Source organism: Moschus berezovskii, chromosome 5, assembly GCF_049115385.1.
Source record: "Moschus berezovskii isolate FMDL1 chromosome 5, NW_MosBer_1.0, whole genome shotgun sequence".
In the NCBI taxonomy this organism is placed as follows: Eukaryota; Metazoa; Chordata; class Mammalia; order Artiodactyla; family Moschidae; genus Moschus; species Moschus berezovskii.
This window is the reverse complement of record NC_142464.1, coordinates 29932747-29944860: the sequence shown is the minus strand read 5'-3', so window position 1 is coordinate 29944860 and position 12114 is coordinate 29932747. Positions and strand designations below refer to the sequence as shown.

General features: G+C 37.5%; 1 protein-coding gene across 9 annotated transcripts in view; it reads left to right on the top strand.

Annotated features, from left to right (window-relative positions):
- Positions 1-12114, top strand: part of BANK1 (B cell scaffold protein with ankyrin repeats 1) — a 360244-nt gene that overhangs the window by 309154 nt on the left and 38976 nt on the right. For 5 of the 9 annotated variants that reach the window (XM_088836203.1, XM_088836205.1, XM_088836206.1 and 2 more), the window contains 2 exons: positions 2488-2778; positions 7284-7586. In XM_088836203.1, the coding sequence (XP_088692329.1) occupies positions 2488-2778; positions 7284-7586 (594 nt within the window). The remainder of the gene's footprint in view (positions 1-2487; positions 2779-7283; positions 7587-12114) is intronic. The other 4 variants (XM_088836208.1, XM_088836207.1, XM_088836209.1 and 1 more) reach the window with 1 other exon arrangement.

Genomic DNA, 12114 nt, shown 5'->3' with positions numbered 1-12114 from the left:
TCCTGCAATACACAGGATGTGCCCCCAGGAAACACAGGATTATCTTCTCAAAAATGCCAATAGTACTCTGTTAAGAAACCTTGAAACTGCTGCCTTCCCATTTGCCCCTAATATTCTGTACTTCATGAAGGAACTATTCACAATTCTGTTCCAAATTCTCCTGTTCTTACCTCAGGTTGTTTGCACTTTGAACAGTTCACAGTTGATGCTCTGCAAAACTGCCTGCCAGTTTTTCAACTGATGGGATGACTTGCAAATCAAATAATGTTAAATACAATTCCTTAACTAGCATACTTTGGCAAAATCAGTAAACTCTTCAAACACTAGGGCAGAACACAAAATCATGCTAAATGATAATGTAATCAATTGATGCACTAAATTTTAAAGTTATACATTTTATTATCATTTTAATGATTTATTATCATTTTAGTGGTAATGAAAGTGATGTAAAGGCCATCATTGATAATGACCATGTATTTATTATGACATTTAATTCTCAGAAGTACTACCTATAATAAGAAGACATTATTTCAGTTATTGGTACAGAACAACCTCATTTCTACAGACTGTTTGGACCTGAAACTGTCACCAATATGAAATTCTGTGTGATTGGACTCAGGCCTCTGACTCTTCCCTTAGAGAAGAGATGAAACATAGAACACCCTAAGTCAGCAAATTTCCAGTGGTATCATCATTTCTGTGAAGTTTCCTAAAACCCACACACCCACCACGTATGACTCTCCAGGGCTGTATTCCAGGTTTGGGCATATTTGACAAGGACTAAGGAGACCTTGTTGCCTAGACAGCGTTTATGTAAAATAGAATACATAAACTGAACATGTTGACATAAAGGTAGCTGTAAGGAATTGCCTATAGCATGAATGTAATTCTAAGTTGATGATCGATTTGCCCAGACAGGAACAGTGAAGTCCTTTTGCTAGCCTGAGCAATGATTTCTTTTCAGCCACTCTATCATTTACTCCATCAGCATATCTAGAAACTACTTTATTTCAGGCTGTGTTTGGGGTTAGAGGCAGAAAGAAGAATGAGGTCTGTGCAGAGATCTGAGCAATAACAAAACACAGTCTGCTGTGCCCCAGCTGATAGTTAAAGAATCTTGGTTGCAGTTCTAATACTGGCAGCTAGACCTTTCTTCCTTCTCACATGAAAAATGAGGGAAATTAAAAATAAAATTCATGTAGAAATATGTAGTACCATCATGGACATGATTTTCCTACATGACTGATTTTTTTTCTCCTGTTGCTAAAAAATGTCTACATTGTAACTCTTCATATAAAAAAATTCCTCTTTGTACTCTGCCATTTGTCTTCTTTAGCTGTATTTTAGCTTAACAAAACTTTGAAACAACAGTTATTTGCTTTTCTAATTCACTCATGACAGCAATTCGCCTCTTCCCTCCAGTATAGATTCCAAAGTTCATTTCAAATTTTTGTGAATACTTTATTTAGAGCAGAATTTCTATAAAGAAAATATAAACCACAAGTTTTAAGATTTAAAGTTATTGCATTATATATTTTTCTATTTTCTTCCTGAGTGGCTAGAGAGCATTTACTGTGTACAGGGTGAACACAAATAATGGAATCATGATTCTTAGAGTAGAGGAAATTTGCCTGAATCTTTTGGTTAAGTTTCAGAATAGACTAGATTTTTTTTGGTGAGAGAACTGAGCCTTAACAATATTTACCTGCTCAGCTCAGTGCTCTGTGATGACCTGGAAGGATGGGATAAGGGGGTGGGAGGGAGGCTCGAGAGGGAGGGGATATGTGTGTATTTATAGCTTATCCACAGTTGTTGTACAGCAGGAACCAACACAACATTGTAAAGCATTATCCTTTAATTAAAATTTTTTTTAATTTTAAAAAGAAATTTTTTAAAAAATTTTTAAAAAGTAGAAAAAAATATTTACCTATTATTGGTAATTTAGATGCCTTCCCAATGGAAAAGTATCAGCACTTTATCAAATAGTATTTTTAAGAATTAAGATATCATCTGGTGATAAATGTTAAATAATAACTAAATAAGAATCACAGACTCATTTGATCACAGTATTTATAAGCAAGATAAGATTTTTGTTCCTTGTTCCTTTTCCATCACTTACTTATTACTTGTTAGGTTAGTTGTTGTCTACTAAAAATATGGTAATGCAGTCATATACTAAATCTGCTCAAACAATAACTCTAGAGAATTGGAATATTATTATATATGTAATATCAGAATATTACATATTATTATTGTGTATGAGAGTGTCATAAACTGAAGTAGCAGGATGTAATGGCACTCTTTTGGTAAATATTTTAAAAGCTCAATAATGACTATTCACCAAAACTACGCATTTGTTAGCTTTCTCCTGTGTCAGTTCATAAAAGTTTAATTAACTTTACCACCACTTCTGTACCAAGTTACAAAACCTTGACTGCCTCCAGATGTAGTGTTTAAATGAAATCCTACAATCTTTGTCATAAACAGCTGCACAGAGCCCAGCTCTCCACCATAAAAGCTGGCCTTACAGGCAGAGGGCAGAAGAAGCCAAAGTGAATGAAATGGCAGAGGAAGAAAAAGAGCATGAATCAGGCCTGGAGGCAGAGCACAGCCCTCCAGAGGTTGACAGTGAAAGTGAGAACCAGTATGATGACTTGTATGTGTTCGTTCCTGGAGACAACCCTGAAAATAATTCCCAATACCCCAGACCACCTCTCCTCCCACCACGACCTGTAACCACTGCCTTCCAACTTGAAAAACCTCACTTCCCAGTACAAGGTAAGTTTAAATTTAAAACAACTTTGAAACTTTGACACGCTTACACAGCATATAGTGCAGCAGTGGTGAAGCTATACAAAGATCAACGTTAAAAACCAAGAGAAACTTTCCTCCTGTTCTTTAATAACTAAAACCTGAGAAATCAGCTAAGAGGTACCTGCCACTAACTCGCTTCCTCCCTCCCTCCCTTCCTTCTTTCCTGCTTTAGTCCTTCTCTCTCTACCTTTCCTTACCCCTCACTCTTCTTCTTCCTCTCTCCCTCTCTCTTTTTCTTTCTTTTTCCTTCCAGGAAAGAAGTCTCATTACAAACCTTTCTGTAAGTAAATAAAATTTGGAAGGAGTCTGTCACTCTTCACATAAAACGAACCTTAAGCGTCATGCGGAAAAGTAAATGACAACTTTGGGTTTTAAAAATACTCTTCGTTTTCTGGCAAAAGAGAAAGGCTAATGTGTTACAGATTTGAAAATGAGCTTGGGCAAAGTCACTCAGTCGGGAGCTGCAGGGAAGCAAGTGGTAAAGGGTTTATCACACCGTGCATTGAGACCAAAGTCTAAAAGCACTCTCTCGCTAAAGTGGAAGAACAGTTAAATGACCATGATAGCATTGTTCCCAGATGCAGGAATGAAGCTGTGTAGCAGCAGAGGCGGGAGTGGGAGTGGGGATGAAGGGCGGGAAGCATCCCCAGGAGCTTCCGTGGTAGGCTTAGCTACCTGGGATGTTCCACAGCCTGGCAGACTTCTCTGCTCACTCCTACAGTCACTAATTACCACCCACTTTACTGATCACTCTTTCATGTTTACTTTTCAAATTCATAAAATATTCTTACAAGGAAAATTTAATAAGGATGAAAGAAGCATCTATTATTAAAACCCTGTTTGTACTTGAGGTGGCAAGTCCTAGAAGGCTGTGAAGTCTATAAAGACTATTTTTAAAAAGTGAATTTTGAAACCATGAAATTCAGCATTTGTGTTCTTGAAGGCATTATCTCTATAAAGGTTGAAGTTAATCAACATAAACCCTTACTAAGATTATGTACTTTATAAAAGATGGAAAGCGCTTCTTAGTGAAAAGTATGGGAAATCTAGTGGGTACTTTCTCAATTCATTCACTCATTCAACAAACACATATTGATTACCTACTATGTGCTGAGCTCTTTTAGACTGCTGAGCTAGATCTAGGATGTGGGTATATCAACATTGGGAGTGGGGGGAGAGATGTAAATTAGTATGTGCATGCTCAGTCATTCAGTCAAGTCTGACTCTTTGCGACCCCACTGAATATAGCCCTGACAACAAAGTTTTGTTGTATTTTTCTCACTTTTATAGATGCAAATAGTTTTATGTAGTTATTAAAATCCGTTTTTTAAGAAAACAAGGTTGTCTTATATCAGATTAAAGCTACTTAAGGAGTTAATTTTTAGCTACTTTTTAGAGGGAGCTAAATAATTTAAATAAAATTTTAAATCCTGTTTTTTCTAATGTGAATTTCCACATATAATATGTTGGTTAGGAGGTTAAAACTTATTCCATAGAGATATCTAGGACCACAAGTATAATGTTGGCTAATGTATCTTCTGAAAAGTACTAAATATAAAAAGCAACATCATACAAAAACTCACTCCTCTTATTTAAAAACCATGTTATTACATTTTCAATGCAGTGTTACTTTTAATTACAGTAGGAAATGGTGGCCCTTTCCAGTATTCATGCCTGGGAAATCCCATGGAGAGAGGAACCTGGCAGGCTACATACAGTCCATGGGTTTGCAGAGTCGGACACAACGGAGTGACTGAGCACAATTTTAATATCATATTTTTTCATGGGGCTAATATTGGAAGTGAATTAAAAGTAAAATGCCAGTATTTTTTCTTAAAATTCTTTAATTGAGGTCTTTGAAAGTAAAACTAGAAGCTCCCACTTATTTTTCGCTGGAGACTGTATATGTTCTTTGACTTTAGCTAATGATAGCTTCAGGAGAAGGCAATGGCACCCCACTCCAGAATTCTTGCGGAGAACCCTGGTAGGTTACAGTTCATGGAGTCACTAAGAGTCGGACACGACTGAGCGACTTCACTTTCACTTTTCACTTGCATGCATTGGAGAAGGAAATGGCAACCCACTCCAGTGTTCTTGCCTGGAGAATCCCAGGGACAGGGGAACCTGGTGGGCTGCCGTCAATGGGGTCTCACAGAGTTGGACACAACTGACACGACGCAGCAGCACCAGCAGCAGTGATAGCTTCAGGAATTGTTCTGTACAAGTGTTTTCCTGCCTTCAAGTCACTGATAAAGAGAAGCCACCTCATGAATGCCCTAAGCATCAAATTCCTTATGATGGATTCATGAACATATTCATTGGAGAAAACAGTCACATAGAACACTTTTCAGTTTATAATTGATGTCCTGTCTCTTTGTATCTTCACAGCAAACTTTCAAGGCAACAATCATTATGATCTCCCTTTGATTTGGATTTCCCTGGTAACTCAGCTGGTAAAGAATCCACCTGCAATGCAGGAGACCCTGGTTTGATTCCTGGGTCAGGAAGATCTGCTGGAGAAGGGATAGTCTACCCACTCCAGTATTCTTGGACTTTCCGGCTAGCTCAGCTGGTAAAGAATCCACCTGCAATGCGGGAGACCTGGTTTCAATCCCTGGGTTAGGAAGATCCCCCAAAGAAGGAAATAGCTACGCGCTCCAGTATTCTGTCCTGGAGGATTCCATGGACTGTATAGTCCATAGGGTTGCAAAAATTTGGACACATGAGTGACTTTCACTTCGACTTAGATCCAAAACCCTATAGCTTGTAATTAGAATGTGTCAGATTCTTCCATGGACAGGTTTCCTGGGCTGTTAGGATTCCTATCTTTGTTTTGCATTCTTTCCCAATTATTTCAAAAATTGGATTATAGGAGTGATATATTTTAATCATTATTTACTAGTATACAATTTGAGTTGAGAAAACTCAGATCCAACTCCAACATGAAAAGTATAATCTGATACACTGGGAAATGAAAAGTGAAATGTTTTCTTTCTAGTGCAAGCCCAACTTTAGAAAGAGTTGAGAAAGGAGGTAGGTGGAGAAACAGAGTTAACAGCTCAGGAAATCAGTTCATAAAAGTAAGATAGTTGACACATTCTGCTAAAAATGAAACACTGTACACGTGTTTCCCACACACTTAATCTGGTTTCACCTAGGATGCTGTCAGTGAAACAGAAGTCATGAAGTCAGAATCTCAAAACTATATTATTCACAAGGGAAAAGGAAAGTCTTGGAGATTTTAAAGTTAATGCCAGGCATGTTAGCATTCATATGTCTTGGGTTAAACTAACTGAAATAAGCTGAATAGGCAGGGAGGTGATCTCAGGCTCTCCTTTGGTCTCTCCTTATAAGCCTACCCAAAACAGTTGCTGAATCTTCTTATAATAATACCTTTTTATTCTACCCTTAACCATTTTTCTTTCTCCCTACCTCCTAAGTTTTCCCACTAAAATATCCATTAAGTAAGCTAAAAATTTTTGATCAGATTCTTATTAATCAGAAAGGAGACTAATTCTTCCTTAGTTCATGAGCATGAATCTCAGAACAACACAGAGAATTAACAGTTTTTCAGTCAATAACCGAAATAATTTCCAGTTTTATTGTTTTCATTAATACTTTAACACTTGTCAAAAGGACACATTTAAAAGTTTTTTCTCATCGTCTGGCAGAGAGAGCCATCAAAATTATCTTCAACTTGTTAATTGATCACAGTATATAATATCTTTGTCTTCCAAATAAACTGCTGCTAGAATATTTTAATAGGTTCTTATAAAAATATGTAAAGATTTTGCTGAATATGAAAACCATAAAAGACTACTGAATAAAGACTATTTATTAACCATAAAATATTAATTATTGGAAAATTAATCTTCAAGCCATTGATTTACTATGCCATCTTTTATTTCATGAACCCTACTTTCAATATCCTTTATCAAGGAAAGAGGTTCATGTTGGCCTATAGAAATCAAGAGAGCCAGATTGAGACTTAATATGAGAAGCTAAACAATGGTGCTTTTGGCTATTCCCTTCTGTCATTTTCAGAGAAATCGATTTTAGACAAAATACCTGGTTCAATCCCTATAAAAGGTAAAATAACTTCAAGTTTTTTAAAAAAATTTGAGAACACTAGGCTTGAAAAACACAAGCTTTCAAAGTATTTGATATTCGAGGCTTAGTTTTATGATTTGATTTCCTGATGTTAAATCATTCATAAACTATGTGGAAAGTAGTTATATGCCTATTTGTATGTTTTCAAAGAATTCCATTGTCTTTAACAAACTTATTCTAAGAAGTTAATAATTACAGACTGAAGGAGAATATGTAATTACATGATTCGCTTTTCTTTTTTTTGGAATTTATAGAGTAATATACAAATTATTTGGGGGGGTGGAATTCAAGCAACTGACAAATGGACACCAATAATATTGTATAAAATATAAATAACTACCATTCAAATATTTTATAAGCAGGGAAATTGTTGGAAGGCCAAATGGAAAGAAGTCAAAGTTGGTGTGATTTCAGTGCAAGATATGAAACAGGAAGTGATTCCGAAGAAGAAAAGAAAGAAGATGAAAAGGATCAGGAAGAGGAGGAAGACCCATACACTTTTGCTGAGATTGATGACAGTGAATACGACACAATACTGGCTAATAGGAGTATAAAGAAAAAAATTGGAAGTCATTCATTCATTATGAACAGACCTCCTGCCCCCACACCACGACCCACAAATATCCCTCCAAAAGAGGAAACTACACCTTACATAGCACAAGGTAATTTGTTTTGTTATTGCTGTTACTGTTTGTTTGTGTATGTGTTTTTGGAGGATGTCCTGTCTTTTGGTAGGATCTAAAGCCTCAACGATTAAAAGTGTGTTTTAGAATCATAGTTAAGTTGTGTTGGCCCACTTTTTAATTTAAACACACAATGGATAAAGAAATTAAGGACAATGTGTGGGGTTCTGGTTTGTAATTGTTCATTAAGAAGGATAGTTTTGACTGTGAAACCATAGCATGTGCAAAGAAATACTGTTCGGTGCTTCTTCCATAATTCTATAAGAGGAAGCTCAATTCCCCTGAATAACATGCAACACAAGAAAAATGCAGGTGCTTTACATTTTGCCCCTCTTCCTTTCACAATAACTTTAAAAAATCTAAACAGTTTTGAATACTAGAATCTTAGCTATGCAACGACAGTTTCTTTGATAATTGCACTTCACCCCCAATGATTAAGACTCACTTCATCCATGATAGAATTTTTGCTTCATTTTGGATTTCAATTCTTTGTCATTCTCAGTTAAATCTAAATATAAAAAACATTAAAAATCCTTAGAGCTTTCTTATATCTATAACCCCAGTAGGATGTGTTGACTTTGCTATTATTTCCTAACATTCTTATGTACTCTGGTTTGGTGCATTCCATGTCACTGGTGTCTAAGACGTGACTTTTATTCATCAGTATTTCACAGACACATGCACTTAACCCCACTTTTAGGATTAGATACCACCCTAGGGACTGAAAATGTGAAGTAAACCATTGTTTCCATCCTTGAGGTGTTCTAAGCAACAGCTACGCAAATAAATATATAGTACAATTTGACCTTTTATTAGAGATTTTTGAATAAAATATTTGGGATTAATCAGAATGTTTGGGTGACAACTAAAGATGAGAGGCAATATATAATACATTCAAATAATCTAAACGAAGTACACAAGCAGAACTTTTAAATATATACCACAGATTCACTCAAAAAGAACAGTTATTCATCTGTGATCAGTATGTGCAAAAGAAACCATTCTATCGTGTAAACAGTATGTATTGAAAGATTTGTATAAGAAAATTGAGCAAGTTTTTCTACTATAGTTTACACCTACTTAACAGTAATCTGCTGATAATGTTTAAGACACTATTAAAAAAATAGAAACCAATAATAAATTAATAAAGATTTCAGATAAAATAAAATGTCAGCTGGAACATTTATTAGATTATTAAGGCAAGGGATAAGTTGTAATTAGAAATTTTCACATTGTCTAACATAGTGGCTCTAGAATATTACATCCAGGCCTTCATATCAGCAGATTCCATATCTAAGGATTCAACCAACTGCACATCAAAAATATTCACTAAGAGAAAATTCCAGAAAGTACCACAAAGCAAAGCTTGAGTTTGCCTCCAGGGCAACTGCTTACATAGCATTTATATTGTATTTTCAGCTAATTATATAGCTGCTGCTGCTAAGTCGCTTCAGTCGTGTCCGACTCTGTGCGACCCCATAGACAGCAGCCCACCAGGCTCCCCCATCCGTGGGATTCTCCAGGCAAGAACACTGGAGTGGGTTGCCATTTCCTTCTCCAGTGTATGAAAGTGAAAAGTGAAAGTGATGTCGCTCAGTCTTGTCCGACTCTTAGTGACCCCATGGACTGTAGTCCACCAGGCTCCTCCATCCATGGGATTTTCCAGGCAAGAGTACGGGAGTGGGGTGCCATTGCCTTCTCTGAATTATATAGCATTTACATTGTATTAGGTATTATAAGTAATCTAGAGATGATTTGCAGTAGACAAGAGAATGTACGTAGGTTATAGACAAATACTGTACCACTTTATAAAAGAGACTTGAAAAGTGAAAGTGTTAGTCTCTCAGTCGTGTCCAACTCTTTGCAACCCCATGGACTGTAGCCTGCAACAGGCTCCTCTGTCCATGGAATTCTCCAAGCAAGGATACTAGAGAGGGTAGCCATTCCCTTCTCCAGGGGATCTTCCAAACCCAGGGATCGAACCCCAGTCTTCTGCATTGTAGGAAGACTCTTTACCATCTGAGCCACTGCTGCTGCTGCTGCTGCTGCTAAGTCGCTTCAGTCGTGTCCGACTCTGTGTGATCCCATAGACAGCAGCCCACCAGGTTCCCCCGTCCCTGGGATTCTCCAGGCAAGAACACTGGAGTGGGTTGCCATTTCCTGAAGCCCAAAAGAGACTTGAGCGTCTGCAGATTTTGGTATGGAGGAAGGAGGTCATGGAACTAATTCCCTGTAGAACCCAAGGGACAACTGTACTAACTCTTTGACAAAGTTGTTAAATCCCAATAAATATTTTTTTGAAGAGAGAAGATAGACATATAATTTAATGAATTAATGTGGTTATATTCTAGAAATTTTTGAACAGGTACATCATCTTCTGTATCTCAGTCTTTAGGGAGTTCTCAGGACCACGAAGGACCATGTTGTCTTTCCCTACTGTTTGCTCTTTATCGTCTCACCCTTCTGTCAACTGTCATATTCTTGTTTTCCATGAATTCATTCTTGTGTTCTATTTGTTCTTTTTCTCTATCATTCATTTCTCCTGTTTATTGGTGGGGGGAGCAATGAAGGTTAATTTCTTTCTCATGGCTGTTGTCTCATTTTGCTTTGATTCAATTTATAATTTTCTGTGATATTTATTTCTCTTTAGTTCTCATATCATCTGTATTATCTTTGCTTGTTGTTTGTCTGTTGTTTGTCTGGAACTCTTGATACCTCCATCACATAGGTGACTCTTCTTCACTATGCTTTTATGTTGAAGAATGAAGCACCAAAACCTAAATGGAAACTTTCCCTGCTCACTTGTGGACTGCACTGTAGGGCAATGACGTAACCAGCCTTTTCACTGAATTAACCCAAAGTGTAAGTTTAGGTAGATCAAAGCAGGCACCAGAGATCAAATTGCCACCATCCGCTAGATCATGGAGAAAGCAAGAGAGTTCCAGAAAAACATCTATTTCTGCTTCATTGACTATGCCAAAGCCTTTGACTATGTGGATCACAATAAACTGTGGAAAATTCTGAAAGAGATGGGAATACCAGACCACCTGACCTGCCTCTTGAGAAACCTGTATGAGATCAGGAAGCAACAGTCAGAACTGTACATGGAACAACAGACTGGTTCCAAATAGGAAAAGGAGTACGTCAAGGCTGTATATTGTCACCTTGCTTATTTAACTTGTATTCAGAGTATATCATGAGGAACGCTGGGCTGGAAGAAGCACAAGCTGGAATCAAGATTGCTGGGAGAAATATCAATAACCTCCAATATGCAGATGACACTACCCTTATGGCAGAAAGTGAAGAGGAACTAAAAAGCCTCTTGATGAAAGTGAAAGAGGAAAGTGAAAAGGTTGGCTTGAAGCTCAACATTCAGAAAACAAAGATCATGGCATCTGGTCCCATCACTTCATGGGAAATAGATGGAAAAACAGTGGAAACAGTGTCAGACTTTATTTTTTGGGCTCCAAAATCACTGCAGATGCTGATTGCAGCCATGAAATTAAAAGACGCTTACTCCTTGGAAGGAAAGTTATGACCAACCTTGATAGTATATTAAAAAGCAGAGACATTACTTTTCCAGCAAAGGTCCGTCTAGTCAAGGCTATGGTTTTTCCCATGGTCATGTATGGATGTGAGAGTTGGACTGTGAAGAAAGCTGATCGCTGAAGAATTGATGCTTTTGAACTGTGGTGTTGGAGAAGACTCTTGAGAGTCCCTTGGACGGAAAGGAGATCCAACCAGTCCATTCTGAGGGAGATCGATCCTGGGTGTTCATTGGAAGGACTGATGCTAAAGCTGAAACTCCAATACTTTGGCCACCTCATGCGACGAGTTGACTCACTGGAAAAGACTCTGATGCTGGGAAAGGTTGGGGGCGGGAGGAGAAGGGGATGACAGAGAATGAGATGGCTGGATGGCATCACCGACTCTGTGGACATGAGTTTGAGTGAACTCCGGGAGTTGGTGATGGACATGGAGGCCTGGCGTGCTGTGATTCATGGGGTCGCGGAGAGTTGGACACGACTGAGCGACTGAACTGAACTGACTGAATCTCCTGTTTTTCAATATATCTAGAGTAAATTCCAACTAATTGTAACCTAATTTATATATCTACTTGAGATCGGAGTCTGGGAAGAATCCTGGGAAATTTCGCCACTCAGAATGCACTATTTAACGTGTTCTCCCTGTGTTCAGTCTAGTGTCTGAAACTCCTTTCACCCTCTGTGCCTTGTGTGCCATGGTACTTCTATTCACTTTCTCCAAGAACAAACTGTTCGTCATAGATGATTGCCTTATTTCACTGAAGAATGAATTAGAAGCAATGCCTGCTTTAGACTGCCAACCAAGCTCTAAGTTCTGTAAGAGTATTGGGATGGTTCTCCTTCTCATTCATATGTTTATTAATTATATAAAGTTTTATTAAGAACCAGATGATAAATTCTTTCTGTGTATTAATTATTCAAATCCACTACATAACCATGGTGCAATTTGTCTTTTATACAGA